This window comes from Protopterus annectens, chromosome 1.part1 (assembly GCF_019279795.1).
Source record: "Protopterus annectens isolate FY-2018-M chromosome 1.part1, PAN1.0, whole genome shotgun sequence".
NCBI classification, from domain to species: Eukaryota; Metazoa; Chordata; order Ceratodontiformes; family Protopteridae; genus Protopterus; species Protopterus annectens.
In genome coordinates this window covers 1524559061-1524578875 of record NC_056726.1, presented here as the reverse complement: position 1 = coordinate 1524578875, position 19815 = coordinate 1524559061, and the positions used below count along the sequence as shown (strand labels likewise).

Sequence of the window (19815 nt, the reverse complement as noted above, 5' to 3'; positions counted from 1 at the left end):
TATATGTTTTAGTCAAAACATATCTGATATTGTCATATCTGCCAGTGAAACACAGAAAAAAGTCATGAATTCAGAAGATGTCTGCATCAGTGGGAGTTCAATCATTTCTCAAGTACACACTATCCAGAAAGCAATGGGCAAACCCTAGAACCTACAAGAATTATACAACAGCAATGAATTTTATGAGAAAAAGCAGGAGCAAAAGTCTTGATTGTGATTTCACAGTTTTGGAGTTTGGGCATACTGACTTGCAAAGGCTTAGTATTTTACCAGCAACACTGTTGATGGCTGGAAGCTAAAAAGTAGATTCATCTACATTACAGGTACCAGAAAAATTAACATAAGGTAAAGGAAACACTGGGAAGACATCAGCCAAGACAAAAAAACTACTGCAACAGAAACTGTAGAAGACTAACAAACGTACAATCTGGAGGTAAAGTAAGAATCTAAAAGTCACACAGAAGGCAGCAACTTGAAGCTGGAGGGCTTGTTAAAACAAAAACAAGATCATGTGGAGTTTGTGGAAAAGTGGGAAAATTGTATGGAAGGTAACGCAACATCCTAGGGCATGCTTAGTATGGTGGTAAGGTTGATTTGATATAATCAGTGTCACATAATGCATGCTACCAAATATATATGTAGCATATATGTAATTTTTAACTTTTAGAAAACAGGTATATTGTATATGGGTGTATACCATTAATCATGACTGTACTACAATGATTAGTATATAATGTGGTATACAGAGCACATGCACTGAGTCTTTACATTAATATTAAACCTCCTGTGTGTCACAGATTAACAAACTTAAACAACAGAAAGAAACCCCACTGTGGGTGAAAAAAGACACTTTCAAAAGGGATGGTAAATTAGGGGTTTCACACACAAAGGTCCTCAGTCAAATGCCACATCAGGAATGGCAGCTCATTTGACTGTGGCATTATAAGCAAAAGATAACTGACCAGCTGTTTCAAGACAGATCACTGGACCAGCAAGCAGCCCCTCCCTGGATAACTCGGGTCCTTAACCATGCAATGAGGATCAGCATGCATTTAAATAAGTATGACCTAGACCATGTAGGTTCTAATATATATGGATGATAATTTTGAAAATATGCCTAGCAGAGAAATGCAAATGACATAATATGGCAAAACTGGAGAACCTAGCTAGTTGACTTGCCATGGAATTTTGCACCCTCTGCAATCAAGTCAGAGCTTTATCCAAAATTCCAAAGTAGAGGGCACTGCAGTAATCACAAAATCACAAAATCAGCACATGGATCACAAGGTCTGTTGATGCAATAAAGTTGTGGATCCAATCAGTGTTCTTAAGACTGAAATACAATGTCTTGAGAATAGAAGACATCTGGTCCTTTCAGGTGATCTGGTCATCAAGTATCAATGCCAGGTCAAATAAACATGATACAACATGTAATACCATCTGTTTAAGTATGACACGGGGGAAGGAACATGATACAACATGCAATACCATCTGTTTAAGTATGACAAAGGGGAAGGAAAAGGCCAGTATGTCGTATAAACCAATGTTGCCCCAACCTTTGTCACAAGGAGCTTCGATAAGCTTTCTGACATCCACTGAAGGGGAAAAGGCCAGTACAGTCGTATAAATCAACATTGCCCCAGCCTTTGTCACAAGGAGCTTCGATAAGCTTTCTGACATCCACTGAAGAGGAAATGGCCAGTACAGTCGTATAAACCAACGTTGCCCCAGCCTTTGTCACAAGGAGCTTCGATAAGCTTTCTGACATCCACTGAAGGGGAAAGACCAGTACAGTTGTATAAACCAACATTGTCCCAGCCTTTGTCACAAGGGGCTTCGATAAGCTTTCTGACATCCACTGAAGGGGAAATGGCCAGTACAGTCTTATAAACCAACGTTGCCCCAGCCTTTGTCACAAGGAGCTTCGATAAGCTTTCTGACATCCACTGAAGGGGAAAAAGCCAGTACAGTCGTGTAAACCACTGTTGCCCCAGCCTTTGTCACAAGGAGCTTGGGTAAGCTTTCTGACATCCACTGAAGGGGAAAAGGCCAGTACAGTCAACATTGCCCCAGACTTTGTCACAAGAAGCTTTCTGACATCCACTGAAGGGGAAAAGGCCAGTACAGTCAACATTTCCCCAGACTTTGTCACAGGAAGCTTTCTGACATCCACTGAAGGGGAAAAGGCCAGTACAGTTGTATAAACCAACATTGCCCCAGCCTTTGACACAAGGAGCTTCAATAAGCTTTCTGACATCCACTGAAGGGGAAAAGGCCAGTACAGTCGTATAAACCAATGTTGCCCCAGCCTTTGTCACAAGGAGCATCGATAAGCTTTCTGACATCCACTGAAGGGGAAATGGCCAGTACAGTCGTATAAACCAACGTTGCCCCAGCCTTTGTCACAAGGAGCTTTGATAAGCTTTCTGACATCCACTGAAGGGGAAAAGGCCAGTACAGTCGTGTAAACCACCATTGCCCCAGCCTTTGTCACAAGGAGCTTTGGTAAGCTTTCTGACATCCACTGAAGGGGAAAAGGCCAGTACAGTCATATAAACCAATGTTGCCCCAGCCTTTGTCACAAGGAGCTTTGATAAGGTTTCTGACAACCACTGAAGGGGAAATGGCCAGTACAGTCATATAAACCAACGTTGCCCCAGCCTTTGTCACAGGGAGCTTCAATAAGCTTTCTGACATCCACTGAAGTGAAATGGCCAGTACAGTTGTTTAAACCAAAATTGCCTCAGCCTTTGTCACAAGGAGCTTCGATAAGCTTTCTGACATCCACTGAAGTAGAAATGGCCAGTACAGTCGTGTAAACCAACGTTGCCCAGCCTTTGTCACAAAGCACTTTGATAAGCTTTCTGACATCCATTGAAGGATAAACTCATTATTCCTTAAGAACAGTAAGATCTCGTACTCTGACTCCAGAGTATAGGAGAGGTAAAGCTGAATTTCATTAGGATATGGCTGAAAATACATACCTGTGACTTGTGGGGTCTCCCTCATTGGCTATATGGACACTCTGAAAAACAATGCTGCCAACACTGAAGCCTGCAGCACCCTACATGCCCTATACCCCAATGGATGAGTTGTAGAGGAATCTGCGCCCTCACATTACCCACTGTTTGCAGCCCGAATGATAGTGGGGAAACTACCAGAAAGGTCATCATGTGATGTAATGTGCATAATCAGATACCATCACCCATGATATCAAAAGCCACCAAGAAGACACGAAGTAAGATGGAATATAACGGTTGATTTCATGTGAGTAGAAGGTTACGAGATAACAAATACTGAGATTTGAGAAGCTGAAGTCTCATTTTAGCATGGATGTTTGCATCCCTGCAAGTCTATAGGTTCATAGCAGATGACTAGGCTAATGGCCCTATGGCCTTTAAAAGCCTAGCTGTGTAACACCCTGAGTACCCTTTTTGACCACAGTTAGATGGTCATCATTACCAAAGCAATTCTGTGATCAGCACTGACTGCTCCTGTCCATGAGGGACATGGTTGCCACCCCTCTGGGTGAATTTACAGTCACCTATCCAGTTGTCATGGTTGTGCTTAAATAGGGTAATTGAGCAGCCCTGGATAATGTGGAGTGGGAGCTTATTTTAGAGGAGTGGTGATTGCTGGGAGATATACCTGTCTCTCCAGCATGTTCTGGTAATTGCTGGGAGATGTATCTGTCTCTCCAGCATGTTCTGGTAATTGCTGGGAGATGTATCTGTCTCTCCAGCATGTTCTGGTGATCGCTGCGAGATATATCTGTCTCTCCAGCATGTTCTGTTGATTGCTGGGAGATATATCTGTCTCTCCAGCATGTTCGGGTGATCACTGGGAGATATATCTGTTTCTCCAACATGTTCTGTTACTCGCTGGGACATATATCTGTCTGTTCAGCATATTCTGGTGATCACTTGGAGATTATATCTGTCTCTCCAGCATGTTTTGTTGATGTCACAGGCTAGGTTGAGATCCCTGGAGTGAGTTATTCTTGTCCCATTTGATTTTTGGATGTGCAGCATTTCCATTAGGGCAGGGTCCAAGATTGCTCTTTAGGCCAGGCACAGGTCATCTCTCAAAAGCCTGTATTATAAAGAGTACAGTGACAGGGCTTTCAGTGTTTCCAGGTATGTCATGTTTTGGAGGTTTTGAATTCTCTTGGCAAAAAACCTCTGTGGTCTCTCCAGTTGCTGCAGGTGTCTGGTGAGGTACATAGAGAAGGGAGCATTGTACTCAATTAGCAGTCGGATAAGGGTCGAGTACAGCAGACATATAATCTCCCTGGTATTGGATGCAATGTCCTAATTTATGAGATGTACAATGTAGAAAGCTTTTCTTACCACTACAGGCACATAGTGATCAAACTTTAGATTACTATCAACCTGTGTTCCCAAGTCTCGCACCTCTGAGTTTGAGGTTAGAGGGGTGCTACCTAAATCATAGTTAGCAGGGGCTGCTTCCTCGGCAAAGGGGATAACGAGGCATTTTTTGTATTAAGTTTTAGTCTGTGAGTTTGGCACCAATCATTTGTCTGTGTCAGCCCTTTCTATACTATGTTAACACCACAGGGGGACTATGATTGTGCCCAGTTTACAGTCATCTACATTATATCATTGACGTATGACCTTTTTGAGTATATTTTTCAATATTTATCAGTTCAACAACTAGGCCCTCCAAGGACTTCCAAACCGGAAGCATACTAAACTGTATTCTAGTATCCCATCCTCATTTTATCTCCAATAGTGGCAATCTTTCTGACCCTTTAGGCGACCAATTCCCCACTTTTGCCCACCGTCTTCCCTCCTCCTTAAAACTAAATCATACATATGCCTCCATTTGCTGCCTAAAAAACTTTTAACTCCAGCATATTCTCGGATGGACTCAAAAGAATTACCTTAAGCCTACTTAAGACCCTTCTCTTTGAAAATGTTGTTGCGTACTTTAACTCAAACTTCTTAACCCTTCTAGACTCCTTTGCCCCCCTGAAAACAAAATGCATAAAAAGCAATCCTGTCCCACGACTAACCAAAAAATACCTTCGCTACTATGAGACTCTGAGATAAGGCTTGGAAACACTACCTCAAAAATAAATCTAACATCTCCCTAAATGACTACAAAACACTTTGAAATGAAGTAAACAAACTTATCATCTCATACGGTAAAGCATATTTCTCTACACTTCAAACCAACCATAATAGCAACCCTAATAAATTCTGATAAGGAATCTCTTCTCTCTTGAACACTGGTAAAAAAGAAAACTTTCATTCTAATGGGATCCAGTATCTGTCTGCCTGGGATGACATGATCAACAGACCACGATGCTTTGCCAGAGATGGCCTGCACCTGTTGCCCTTCGGATTCCGGATACTGGCTAAGGCTCTTGCCACCCCTATAGTTTTAGGCAAGGTTCAAATGACAAATTCACCATCGTAACAGGTAAAAGCAAGCAAAATCTGAGGGTAATGCTACTCAATGCTAGAAGTCTAAACCTCAAAATGCACTCACTCGAGCCACTCCTTAAAATGGAGAGCATTGACATCTGTGCAGTGGCAGAGACCTGGTTCAAGGCTCCAGAGAGCACCCCTGCACTACCAGGCTATAACTCATACCACACTTTTTGGCCATGTAACCTGGACCAGAACACCAAAGGTGGAGGTGTGTCCATATTCACTAAGGATATCCATACCTCCAGACTAGTTGCTCAGCATAATGCATCCGAGGTTATCCAAGTGCAACTAACTCTGGGCAAGACTGCAATCCAAATTGTAGCTTATACAGATTCCCCACCATGCCCCAGGATTCCCACTCCTCTTTTCTTGATATACTGGAAAATATTAGGGTTCAACCAAACACCCTAATAATGGGCGATTTCAACTACCCCACCATTAACTGGGAAAACTACTCATGTACCAACTCTTTTGCTCAACGTTTTCTGGAATTCATAAATTCCACTGCCTTGGATCAACTTATCCACACCCCCACCAGGGACAGCAATATCCTAGACCTGGTCATTACCAACATGAGCAACCAGTGTTCCACACCAGAGGTCAGTTCCTTGTTAGTCATATCCAACCACAGGCTAATCTCCCTAGACATCCACATCCCGCCCCCATCCCCCATTAGGGAAACCACCGTAAAAAAATTCTCCAAAGCTAACTTCACTCTTCTTAAGACAGAAGTGGCAAACTTCATGACACCCAACCTGATGGACATTAGAGGTATGACTGCTGAATCCTACACAAATGCACTTTATAAGCACTTCACTACTGCATGGATCTCTGGCAGAACCAAGATGCTATCCTCCAAATAAACAAAGCCAACCTGGTGGTCCCCTGCCATAAACAAACTCTACAACAGAAGAAAGAAACTGCTGCAAAAAAGAGTAAAATCCCATGATTGGAGGAACTCCCTGGTCAGCCTCGGTAAGAAGCTGAGATCCCTCATAAAATCCTTCAAAGCTAGTTACAAAAACAAAACTGACACTGTTTCTAAAGACAACCACAAAGCATTCTATAGCTATGTCAAGAATCTTAGTGGCAACACTCAGATCTGCTCTGAGTTACAGCACAATGGCACTAAATATACAGAACCAACTGATATTGCCAACATCCTGACAGATAGGTTCAGTGCTAACTTTACCCCCCTCTCAGCCCCTAAAGGGCCCATCTCTATACCAGAAGAATGCAAAGTTCCTGTAATCATAGCTGCACAGGTAAAAACCACTCTCTCCAAAGCCAAGAAAACAGCATCCATGGGACCTGACAACATCCCAGGCTGCATTCTACTCGAACTACAGAATGAACTGGCACCCCACCTAAGTACCATGTTCAATCATAGTGTCACCTCAGGCTTTGTGCCATTGAATCACGCACAGTGATGGTTATCCCACTCCACAAAGGGGAATCCACCATGGACCTTGGGAACAACCACCCCATTAGCCTGACAAGCCTGGTCTGCAGGGCCATGGAATGTATCATCATAGAACTTATAAACGAAGACATTGGTAATCTCCAAACTCTGGACACCACCCAGTTTGGGTTTGTAAAAGGCAGTTCATGTCTCCTAAACCTGATACACTTCTTTGAAGCAGTCACCAAAGCCGTAGATGAGGGTAAGGTGGTTTACACAGCCTATCCAGATCTCGCCAGGGCTTTCAACACCATCCCCCACTCTGGAATTATAGATAAACTCACTAAACTAGGTATAACTGCCTATGTCACAAGATGGCTTGCCAACTGGCTCACTGACAGAACCCACACTGTGAAAGTAGCAGACCCCATATCCGACTTCAGACCAGTGACAAGTGGAGTACCACAGGGTTCATTCCTTGGACCTCTCCTGTTTGGTATCTACTTCTCTGAAGTACAGGCTAACACAGAAGGTCCTTGGCTAATGAAGTTTGCAGATGACTGCAAACTAGGAGCCATAATCAAAACTCCTAACAATGTGGACATCCTACAAAAGGGCCTCACTGAGACAGATGCTTGGTGTCAAAGCCATGGCCTCAAGCTTAATGCCAAAACATGCATTGTCATCCCTTTTGGTAAAATCTCTGTACCCAATGAACTACCACATAGGTGGTAGTCTACTTAACACTGAACGTGCGATAAGAGACCTTGGGACATAGATGGACAGTAGTCTCTCCTTTGATAATCACATCACCACAGTAGTCAGGAAATCCTTCTATGTGGCACACCTCATCACAAAAGGTTTATCATCCAGGAAAAAAGAGGTAATTGTTCCCCTCTACTCATCACTCATTAGACCCATTATAGAGTATAATGCCCCTTTTGTTATGTACCTCACAACACATCTACAACAACTGGAAAGGCCGCATAAATACCTCACAAAGAGGATTACCGGCCTCAAACAGATGCCCTACACAGACCGTCTCAAAAAACTCTAGCTTTACTCCATTGCATATCGCCTACTCAGAGGTGATCTCTGCCCGACATACAAAGCTATGTCAAACCCAGAGCTGTTGAACATGCTCCACTTAAAGAAATCCCAATCCCTCCATGCTACATGCTCTAGGGACCTAAACCTTGTCACCACAATAAACAGAACATGCTGGAGGGATAGATTCCTGTCCCAGAGACTTCCCATACTCTGGAACAAACTACCTATCTATATCAAACAAAGCTCCTCATTAGCACTCTTCAAGAAACATCTTGATGATTGGATGGGAAATAGGAAATTCACCCCGGGGATCACTTCTGTGGCTCTGCTCGACAGGGGCTCTGGAAAATTATTTTCTTGGGTGATGAAAGCCAGGGTACCTTTTTGGCTAGGCTTATATAGGCCCTAGGCCCAATAGCCTAGTACCTTCCTATGAACCTTCCCCTAACTCAAACTCCTCTGACTTAGACTTAGCCAAGCCAATTTAACTCTTTCTTTATCGATTCCATAGCTAAATTAACAACATCCTTTCCCATAAATTCAGCTTCCCTACCCTCACCCCCACCTATCCCTTCCTCCCCTAGTATCTCCCATCCCCAACCTCCCCCTTCTCCACAAACCCCATCCCTATATCTACAATAAAAAACTTCTAACATTGAAGCCTGGTTCTGATGCCCCTGATGATATACCCTCCTACTTCTTAAAAGCATCTGCAGCAGTCACTGCCCTCCCTATCTGCATTCTAATAAATCATTCTATTTCAGAATGCCATGTTCCCCAGCTCTGGAAAAAGGCCTCTATTATTCCACTTTGCAAAGGTGGCAACAATAATATCTCTAACTTTAGATGATTTGCCATCTTATCCCCCATTTCAAAACTACTCAAAAAATGCATCCATCTGCAACTATTTCCCTATCTTACAAACAACCATCTTCTTACTCCCACAGAGCATGGATTCAAACCTGGCCATAGCACCACCACAGCTATTCTCTCCTTCCTAGAAACTGTTAATAAAGCCCATGACTCTGGTCATATCATGTCCACCCTCCTCCTTGACCTTTCTATGGCATTCAACACCATCTCTCATAATCTTCTTCTCACTAAACTCTCCAAACTTAACCCGTCCCATTTCACTATCAACTGGTTTACCAGTTACCTTTCAAATAGGCAACAAGCAGTCAGATGGAAAAAGAGTCACCTCCTTTTTCCTAAACACCCCCAAGGTTCAATTCTAGGCCCCCTTCTATTCAGTATATTCATAAATTACTTCTACCAGCCATACCTAATGCCAGCCTCATTCAATACGCCAATGACTCCACTATAATCTCCTCCACCTCCTCTATCTGCTCTTTAACTAAACTAACCCAAGATGCCTTCTCTTCCACTGAACACTGGATGCTAGACAATCATCTAGCACTCAATGCAACCAAAACTAAACTCATGATATTTACCACTTCCAAAACCACTACCCTAGATAAAAACTCATACTTAATCACCAGTCAAAACAACACTCCTCTCGAAATAGTTCCCAGTTCTAAACTACTAGGAGTCCTCATTGACAATCAGCTAAAGCTGGATAACCATTTATAAGTAAACATCAGAAAAACACATGAGAAAATTTGCATGCTCTACCGCCACGATTGTTATATCTCTCTACCGCCACGATTGTTATATCTCTCTACCGCCACGATTGTTATATCTCTCTACCGCCACGATTGTTATATCTCTCTACCGCCACAATTGTTATATCTCTCTACTGCCACGATTGTTATATCTCTCTACCGCCACGATTGTTATATCTCTCTACTGCCACAATTGTTATATCTCTCTACCACCACGATTGTTATATCTCTCTACCGCCACGATTGTTATATCGCTCTACCGCCACAATTGTTATATCTCTCCCTCCACCAGATTCACCCTAGCTAACACATATCTTATCCCATCCCTCCTATATGGTGCCTCTATCCTCACCAACCTACAATCTTCCCTCAAAACAAAACTCTCTTCTTGCTACAATAAAATGTCAAAATTTGCAACTGGCCACAGATCCACATCCCAGCATTGTACTGCCCTACATCAACTTAATTGGCTTGAGCTGCCCAATCCCCTCGTCTATACTCAACTTCTCCAAGTACACAAACTTATTTTTAGCCCCTCTCTCTATCCCTCCCTTGCCTCTACCTTTAAAATGCATCTACCTGATAGACTTCTCAGATCTAATTCCCAAAATCTAGTCGAACTATATAAACCTGCACACCCAGCAGGCAAACATTTAATGTCTTTCTCTTTTGCACGCCATTGGAATTCACTTCTGCCCCTCATCCGTACCACGAGCAGCCTCTCTTCTTTCAAAACCTTACTTCACTCCCACCGAACCTCACAATGGATACGCTCTTGCACTCGTCCTAGATAATCTTCTTATACTCTAGTAACCCTCTAGAAACCAAAGCATCTATAAATCAGCCTCCTACAGTTTTATACCTTCATTAAATTGTAGGAATTTGCTTAACTTTTGGATAATGTAGAAATTATCAATAAAGATATAATTTGTGTAACTAAGACAACTCTTATGAACTTGATTGTTTTGAAGAAATTTCTTCTTTGTATTGCACCAGTTTGCTCCTATTAATGATCATTTTTGCTTTATTTGTATACTTTGTATTTCTGTATGCATATATTCTGTATATATATATATATATATATATATATATATATATATATATATATATATATATATATATATATAGCTAACACATATCTTATCCCATCCCTCCTATATGGTGCCTCTATCCTCACCAACCTACAATCTTCCCTCAAAACAAAACTCTCTTCTTGCTACAATAAAATGTCAAAATTTGCAACTGGCCACATATCCACATCCCAGCATTGTACTGCCCTACATCAACTTAATTGGCTTGAGCTGCCCAATCCCCTCGTCTATACTCAACTTGTCCAAGTACACAAACTTATTTTTAGCCCCTCTCTCTATCCCTCCCTTGCCTCTCTACCTTTAAAATGCATCTACCTGATAGACTTCTCAGATCTAATTCCCAAAATCTAGTTGAACTACATAAACCTGCACACCCAGCAGGCAAACATTTAATGTCTTTCTCTTTTGCACGCCATTGGAATTCACTTCTGCCCCTCATCCGTACCACGAGCAGCCTCTCTTCTTTCAAAACCTTACTTCACTCCCACCGAACCTCACAATGGATACGCTCTTGCACTCATCCTAGATAATCTTCTTATACTCTAGTAACCCTCTAGAAACCAAAGCATCTGTAAAGCAGCCTCCTACAGTTTTATGCCTTCATTAAATTGTAGGAATTTGCTTAACTTTTGGATAATGTAGAAATTATCAATAAAGATATAATTTGTGTAACTAAGACAACTCTTATGAACTTGATTGTTTTGAAGAAATTTCTTCTTTGTATTGCACCAGTTTGCTCCTATTAATGATCATTTTTGCTTTATTTGTATACTTTGTATTTCTGTACGCATATATTCTGTATGTATATATATATATATATATATATATATATATATATATATATATATATATATATATATATATATACACACACACATATATATATATATATATATATATATATATATATATATATATATATATATATATATATATCTATACATACATCTTGTATGTTTTAGGTACTTTGATCCTTTTTGTATGCATTCGCCTGCATTGTATTTTTCTGGAGCTTTTCTCCCCAGGACTCCATTGAAAATGGGCTCCTCGTGGCCCAATGGACTATCCTGGGAAACAAACTGCAAATAAATAAATAAAATAAATACATTTTTGGATTTCTGTGTTTACTTTTCAAGCTACACCGAGGAAGAGGAGGAAAGTACAGTTGTGTACACTTACCATAAATGAAGATGTTCGAGTGTATTCACTGTTGCAGTCATCACACTTGGGTTATCCGCCTGCAGGTAGCCCTCAGTCGGCCAAATACCAGAGACGTAGTATTCCTGCATCGGCTGCTGTCACTCCAGGTCTGACGTCAGGTCGTCAGGGGTATAAAAACAGGCAGCCAATGCCATTGCATCAGTTTTTCTTGCTCCAAATGTCAGGAGCCCCCCAATAGGGAGCTAAGCTATGGTGGAAAAATCACCACCAGTAAAAAGTAAATACCAATACCAAAACCCCTGCAAGGGGTGAGTAGTATACACAGAAAGGAGAGAGAGAGAGAGAGAGAGAGAGAGAGCAGGAGGCTGGAGGGCGGGAAACCAGGACTGCAACAGTGAATACACTCAAACATCTGCATTTATGGTAAGTGTACACAACTGTACTATGTTCTTTGTGTTTCACTGTTGCAGTCATCACACTTGGGTTAATTCCCAAAGTTGTAGAAAAGGTGGAGGCAGTCAATAAGTGTTTGGGCTGGCTAGAATGCCCTGCAGGACTGCAGTTGCAAAACCCGCCCTGGATTTGGAAAATATAGGCAGGTGGTAATGCTTGGTGAATGTGTGTATAGAACTCGAGGTAGCAGTCTCCAGAATGTCCCTGGTAGGGACTCCTCTGAGGAATACTGTAGAGGTCGAAGTTGCCCTAGTGGAATGTGTTCCGACCCCCTGTGGGGTTGGTTTCCCATGGTGTTTGTAGCAGAAATGGATGCAGTGTGCTATCCATTTGGAAATTGTCTGTTTTGAAATGGCCTTGCCCTCTGCCCCTGGTGCAAAACTGAGTAATAACTGTTCAGATTTCCTGAAGGGCTTAGTCCTATCTAGGTAGAATCTGAGCTGTCTGTGCACATCCAAGGAATGCAGGATCCTTTCCCCTTTATTCTAAGGATTAGGAAAGAAGGTTGGCAAATGGATAGATTGGTTTATAGCCATGCTGGACACAACTTTGGGCATAAAGAAAGGATTAGTCCTGAGGGAAACCCTGTTAGCATGAAAAATAATGAAGGGTTCCACTGCCATAAGTTCTTGCTGCTCAGACACTCTTCTCACTGAAGTGATGGCCTGGAGCAATGCTGTTTTCCAAGAGAGGAATTTTAAGTCTGCTGACATTGCAGGCTCAAAAGGGGGTATTGTGAGCTGTTCCAGCACAAAGTTAAGGTCTCAAGCAAGGGTGGGTGCTCTCCTTGGTGACCTTAAGTTATTTGCCCCCTTCAGGAACTGCTTGATGAGACGGTGAGAGAATAGGGGTGGCTCAGAGTTGTAATGAGCCGTGATGGCAGAGGCATGGATCTTAATGGAGGAAAAGGACAGGCCTCTGTGGAGTAGATTTGATAAGTAATCCAGGATTAGAGGTAGGGAGGGCAGAGTTGTGTCTTCTCCTTTAGACAGACTCTGGAGCAGTAACTTTTCCACTTATCAGGATAGGATTTCCTTGTACTGGGTCTTCTGGCTTCATGAATGACGTCCAGCACCTGCTTGCTTAGGCTGGTTACTGGGGGAGGATTCAAGGAATAAGCCAGGCTGCAAGATTTAGGATTTGCAGTTGTGGATGCAAGATATGCCCCCCCCCACTGAGAGAGCAGGGTGGGGTTCTGTGGTAGGTGCCAGGGTGGCCTTGGTGACAGGCTGCACAGGAGTGGGTACCAGTGCTGGTGTGGCCAGTCCATGGCAATCAGAATTGTCCTTGGTCTGTCCTGTCTTATACTGAGCAATACTCTTGAGAGAAGAGGCAGAGGGGGAAGGCATAGATTGAGAGATTTACCCACTGGAAGGATAGGGCATCCACATTCCAGGCCCTGCTGTGAGGTGTCCTGATGCAGAATTTGCTGAGCTGGTGATTGCAGGGGGAGGCAAAGATATCCACCTCTTGGGTCCCCCATTTCTGAATCAGAAGGCTGAAAGTGATGGGCTCTAATTGCCACTCGTGTGGGTCTAGGAGATTTCTGCTTAAGTCATCTCTCAGTGACTTTGTTTGCCTGGCAGGAATTGAGCTTCAGATGGACCTGCATGTCCAAGGCCATGTTTCACAGGTCATGGCTAGCCTGCAAAGTGGGTAAGAGTGGGTTCCCCCCTGGTTGCTGATGTACCACATAACTTTGGTGCTGTCTGTTTTTATTAGCAGGTGTCCCGGTGAGAGTAGGGATCTGAAAGCTTAGAGCATGCTGCACAGCTAGCATCTCTTTTTGGTTGATGTGCAGATGAATTTGACTTGGGCTCCAGTGGCCCTGAATGCACTTGCCGTCCATGTGTGCCCCCCAGGCATAGTCTGATGCATCGTTGGCTAGGGTCTGGGCAGCATGGGGTTGAGTAAAGGGCAGTCTCTTGTTGCAGTTATATGCTTCTGCCCACCAAAGAAACTCTGTCCTTAGACAGGGTATGATAGGAATGATGGTTTCCAGGTCCTGAGAATGTTGGCACCAAAGAATTTTTAAGTACCACTGAAGTTTACTCATATGTAGTCTGGCATATGGAATTAGTAGGATGCATGAGGCCATGAACCCTACGGTCTGAAGGATTTTCCTTGCAGAGAGCGGAGTTCTGGTGGTCATTTGAGAAAAGTAGTCTGTCAGATAGGCTTGTTTTTCTGGAGTGAGGAATGCCATCTGGGATGCTGTGTCCAAGCTTGCTCCCAGGAATACAATCTTTTTACTGGGGACTAGTTTTGATTTATTTTCATTGATGGTGTACCCCAGGGAGGTTAGAAGGTTTTTTACAAATGTCAGATGCTGCAACAGCATTTCCTGACTGTCTACCTGAATCAGGCAGTTGTCCAAGTACAGGTAAATTTGAATATTTCTTTGTCTGCAGTAAGCAATGGCTGGAGCCAGGCATTTTGTGAATACTCTGGGAGCAGTGGATAAGCCAAAGGGAAGTGCATAGATATTTCCTGCATGAGTCCCTTAAAGGGATGTGCAGATAGGCTTCTTTTAAGTCTAGGGTGACTAACCAGTTATCTTTGGCTAGAACATGTAGAAGCTGCTGCAGGGTGAGCATTTTTAATTTTTGTACCACCAGAAAGGTGTTTAGGATTGAAAGATCTAGGATGTGGCACCAGGTGCCCTCTTTTCTGGGTACCAGGAAAAGTCTGGAATAGAATCCTTGACCTATCTGTTCTGCAGGAACAGTTTGAATTGCCCTTATAGAAAGCAGGGATTGAACTTGGTTTTGTGCCTCTGCCCACTGATTTGGCGGAAGGTCTGGGAACCCTTTTGGGGTTGGCAGCGAGTAGAAGTACATTTTGTACCCCTGCTGTATACCCTGAGACTGTAGTCTGGGGGGTCTTTTTCCCCTGGGTCTAGTTTGAGATGGCCTTGAGGGGGCTGGAAAGGACCAATGTTTCGAGGGGCAATGCCTACTGAATCTAGGAGGCTGTAGTTGCAAGAATTCTTTGACTGTCTGCATAGATTTAGCTTTTTCTTCCATCTTTTTAAGAACCTTTTCTGCTTTGGTGCCAAACAGTTGTCCTTGTTCAAAGGAGCGTCTAATAATTTTGATTTGACATGGTCTGGCAAGGTCTGCTCCTTAAGCCAAGCATGTTTTCTCAGTACAGAACCATTGACTGCTGCCCTGCAAGATACTTCTAGGGTGCCAAAGCCACACTGCAATGTATGTTTGCTGACTTGGCCTGCAGAATGCATAAGCTCTTGCAATTCTTTATTTTCTGCACAGTCTGTAAAGGTAGCTATTTTTTGCTTAATAAGTTCCCTTCAGCATGTGAAACTGGCAATTCAAAGCCCCGATGGCAAGAGTTACAGAGGTATATACTTTCTTACCCCATCTGTCTAAAGCTCTGGAATCCCTGTCCGAAGGGATGTGATTCTTAGCTGTAGTTGCTTTGATACCTTTAGACCCCTGGGAGATGACCTCTGGGTCAGCAGTAGGATTTTTGAAAAGGAATTTGTGAGAGTCAGGTACTCTGTAGTACCTGTCTGGTTTCCTAGGAGCAGGGGGTAAAGTATCAGGAGTTAAACTTGATTCCATGAAGACATCACCCACAACATCCAGGACTGGGGGTATTGCTAAAGGCCTATGTTGTGGCAAATCTAGAAATTCTCTGAGTCTCTTTTTGGACTGAGGATAGTCTTGGCATTCCCACAGGAAATGCTCTCTTAAAGTATGTAAGGTTTCCCCAAAGGAACAATCATCTGGAGGAGACGCAGAGGGAATGGATTCCTCTGCATCTGAATCCTCATAAGCAGATAAGGGCATGTCTTCATAATCAGATACCTCAGAGTCACTGGACTCTTGGTCTGTTGAAGCTGCTAGGGACAGGTCTCTTTTTCTCTTAGCAGGGGAAGGCTGACTTCCCCTAATCAATATAAGGTCTTCTGCCATTTTAAGCATTTGATGTTGTGCCAAGGGAGCAGGTGCATGAGCTTTGGTCATCGTTTTTTAGGCGTAGCGTGTACTCTTGGCCTTAGAAACTCAGTAGAGTTAGACAGACCTGAAGACGCAAAAGAAGTCGTCGGTTTGTGTCGAGTATCAGTAGTGCGAAGAACTTCCTCAGAAGCCAGTGCCTGCTCAGCAGCTCCAGACACATCCAAGGTAGAGATGTCCACAGGTTCAGTAGTCAAAGAAGCGTCTCGCAGCATACCGGACTCTAAACGGGTCTCGTTAGAGGCCTGCGAATCCACTGAAGCGGGCATCAGGGGCTGCGAAAGTGCCTCACTGAATACCGGCGAACTGGCAACTAGCTTAACGGAAGTGTCGGCAGCTTTGGACCTGTGCGGTCTCTCTCTCTGCCTTTATTCTTATGTTTTTTCAGATGATCTGTAGTCGGATGGCTTACCAAAGCCATTTTGGAATACGGAGATCGAGAACGAAAGTATTTATCAACAATAAGGGCCCGACGATGAAGAGTTTGGGCGTTGAACCAGGCACAAAACTGACAGCGAGGTACGTCGTGGTCAGGGCCTAAACAGCTGATGCAGTAAGAATGGAAATCTTGGTGTGGTATTTGCTTTCCACAGGCAAGACAATTAACTTTTTCTGATATTGGTTAGAACAAGAAAAAAGGATCCCAAACGGGCTACTTAGCTTTAGAAGAAACAAAAACTCAGGTAGCGGCCGACTGGCACTCGTGCAAACTGCTTCTGCTTCGGGCTCCTTGGCAAGAAAGACTGATGTAATGGTGTCGGCTGCCTGTTTTTATACCCCTGACAACCTGACATCAGACCTGGAGTGACAGCAACCGACACAGAAATACTAGGTCTCTGGTATTTGGGCCGGCTGAGGGCTAGCTGCAGGCAGATAAACCCAAGTGTGATGACTACAACAGTGAAACATGAAGACCATCATATATTACATATGAAAAGAGTTTTGGGGGATGTCTGAGTTACAGTTGGATGTATACCCACTATAGTTCTATGTCTGTAGCTTGATTGCTTTTGGTAATTATTGTTGCTTAAAGATGTATGTCTTTTCTTACTTTTAATTCTTATTCATCGAACCACAAATTGTGTTGCTCTGTTACGTACAAATTCTGCATAATTGTTTAGGCTTGTCGAACAGCAGTGCTTGTCTTTTACCTATGCCTCAGTAATAGCTAACATTTCACTAATTCAACAAAGTATGAAAACGCTGTCAGACAATCTTCTAAAAATTCAACTACACAACACAGAGGTATGGAATATGTAATATACACAAAATAAAGAACATTATCCGCAAAATCCAATGCACTACAGGAAATCCAACGCACTACAGGAAGACGTTACTAGCTGAGCATCGTAAAACATGAGTGTTGCATATAGTCCAAGTCATCAACCAGTGTAGTGAAATCAAGAAATAGAAAAGAAATAAAAATAAATTGGGAAGTGCAAGAGCAGAGCACTATAAGTACGTTAGCCATACAGCTGGCCATTTTATATATATATATATATAGTTAATATTGAGTGCTGGAAGACTATGGAAAAGTACTTGACGTTGCACTAATACAAAAAAAAAGTTCTGTAAGAGTCTGAATATAATATGGAAATAATGTGATTGCATGGTTACACTCAAATACTATGAGTTAACAGTGACATTTAAATCTAGTAAGTCTAACCCTAAACCTAAAACTCTATCGCTAACCCTAAAATTCTGTCCCTTTTACCCTATATCTTCATTAACCCTAAAATTCTATCCCTAATCCTAACTGTAAAACTCTAATCCTAGCTCTAAACCTTGTATTGTAACCCTAGAGTTTTGACCCTTTCACTAGAATTGCACATATAACCATATAACTAAAACTTCATTTCTAATCATAATTCTAAAATTCTACCACATCCTTAAAACTCTATCGCTAATCCTAACAGTAAAACTATTTCCCTAACACTAAGCCTAAAAGCCTAACTCTACAACTTTTATAACTCTACAACTTTTCTTCAGAACGGTAATGGTGTGTGTTATAAACTCAACTTTTACCACGGAAGCAGAACATTGTTCACAGTGTGGCGCAGTGGTGCAGTGATTAACATTCTCACCTCACAGCAAGAGGTTCTCTGGTTTGATTCTCAGCTGGGGTGCATTCTGTGCGGAGTCTGCATGTCCTCCCTGCGTTCGTGTGGGTTTCTCTTGGTACTCTGGTTTCCTCCCACAATCCAAAGACATGTGTCTGGAGCATTTCTCCCCAGGCCTCCTCTGAAAATAGGCTCTGTCCTAGCTGGAATTCCCAGTCAACAAATGTTAAATTAATAAAATAAAAAATGAAATAAAATTTGAGCATATTTCATGATTACTCTTTAGCATTAAATGGGGGGAATCAGACAAAACTGACAATTGACATAGAAGAGAAAATAGTGAAACAGGTTAACAGCTCCAAGCATCTGGAAGGGGTGGTTGAGCAGAAGAGAAGTCTGAATGAGGAGGTCAAAGCTAGAATCAAAGGGGATACAGCCAACTGGCTAAGACTGTCAGGCATAGTATATGATAGGAGAATGTAAAAGAAGCTGAAATGTAAGGTGTACAAAACAGTGGTGCGACCAGTACTACTGTACGGTACAGAAACCTGGGCAGTAAAGGCACAGCAGTTGAGGAGGCTAGAGGTGATGGAAATGAAGTGCCTGAGAAGGGTGGTAGGATGCACACTGTGGGACAGACGAAGAAATGAGGACTTAAGAGCAGAAGCCAAAGTAGCTCCAATTGCAGACAAGGTCAAAGAGAACAGATTATGGTTCTAACACATGCAAAGAAAAGCAGAAGGCAATCTGGTGAAGAGGATTTGAGACAGAGAGGAAGAAGGCAAGAGGAAACAAGGGCATCCAGCACAGAGATGGATGGATTGTGTGGGAGTAGACCTGTGACAGTCAGGCATGAGCATCAAGGAAGGCAGGAGAGTGGGATGGCAACAGTGGACAAGATACCCCGATTTCATGCAGAAAACGCAAAAAAGAGTTTGGTGAGGATGATGATGAGTAATACAGCATAACACACACCCAGTTATTAATTATTTGTATTATAATGCAGAAACACATGCTGCTTTTGAAGTGTTCTGTTGCATTTGGTTGGAATGCACTTTGCATGTTAAGATGTAAACCAGGCTGAAGGTGACAATAGGCTCAAGCAGTATCAGCACTTTCTTACTCATTTCCCATCCATGTGCACACACTGCCTGTTGCTTCATGCATACAGCTTTGCATTACAGGGTTAATGAAAGCATTTCCAGGATTTAGACTTATTACTTACCTGGAGAGCCAGGTGCTCCACATTCTCCTTTGATACCAACTCCTTTCTCTCCTTTCTCTCCTCTAGTTCCAGGTTGGCCTGGATGAAAAAAAAAATGAATGAAATATTCATGAATATAATATAAATTACAATTTAATAGTTGAAGAAATAAGGAACAGTTCAGAATTGCATGTGCAGTGCTAACACATTTATGTACGTCAAATGCAAAAGAAGAATAAAACGGTCGGTAATGTTGCCATGTCAGTTTTTCCTCTGATTACCTAAGAATAGTGTATGGGTCATATCGCCTGAGTGGGGACACAGAATCTTACCTGC

The 19815-nt window shown here is 42.6% G+C and overlaps 1 protein-coding gene across 5 annotated transcripts in view; it reads right to left on the bottom strand.

Annotated features, from left to right (window-relative positions):
* COL16A1 (collagen type XVI alpha 1 chain) overlaps positions 1-19815 on the bottom strand; it is a 3146845-nt gene that overhangs the window by 72436 nt on the left and 3054594 nt on the right. For all 5 annotated transcript variants that reach the window (XM_044082765.1, XM_044082783.1, XM_044082773.1 and 2 more), the window contains one exon: positions 19501-19578. In XM_044082765.1, coding sequence (XP_043938700.1) covers positions 19501-19578 — 78 coding nt within the window. The remainder of the gene's footprint in view (positions 1-19500; positions 19579-19815) is intronic.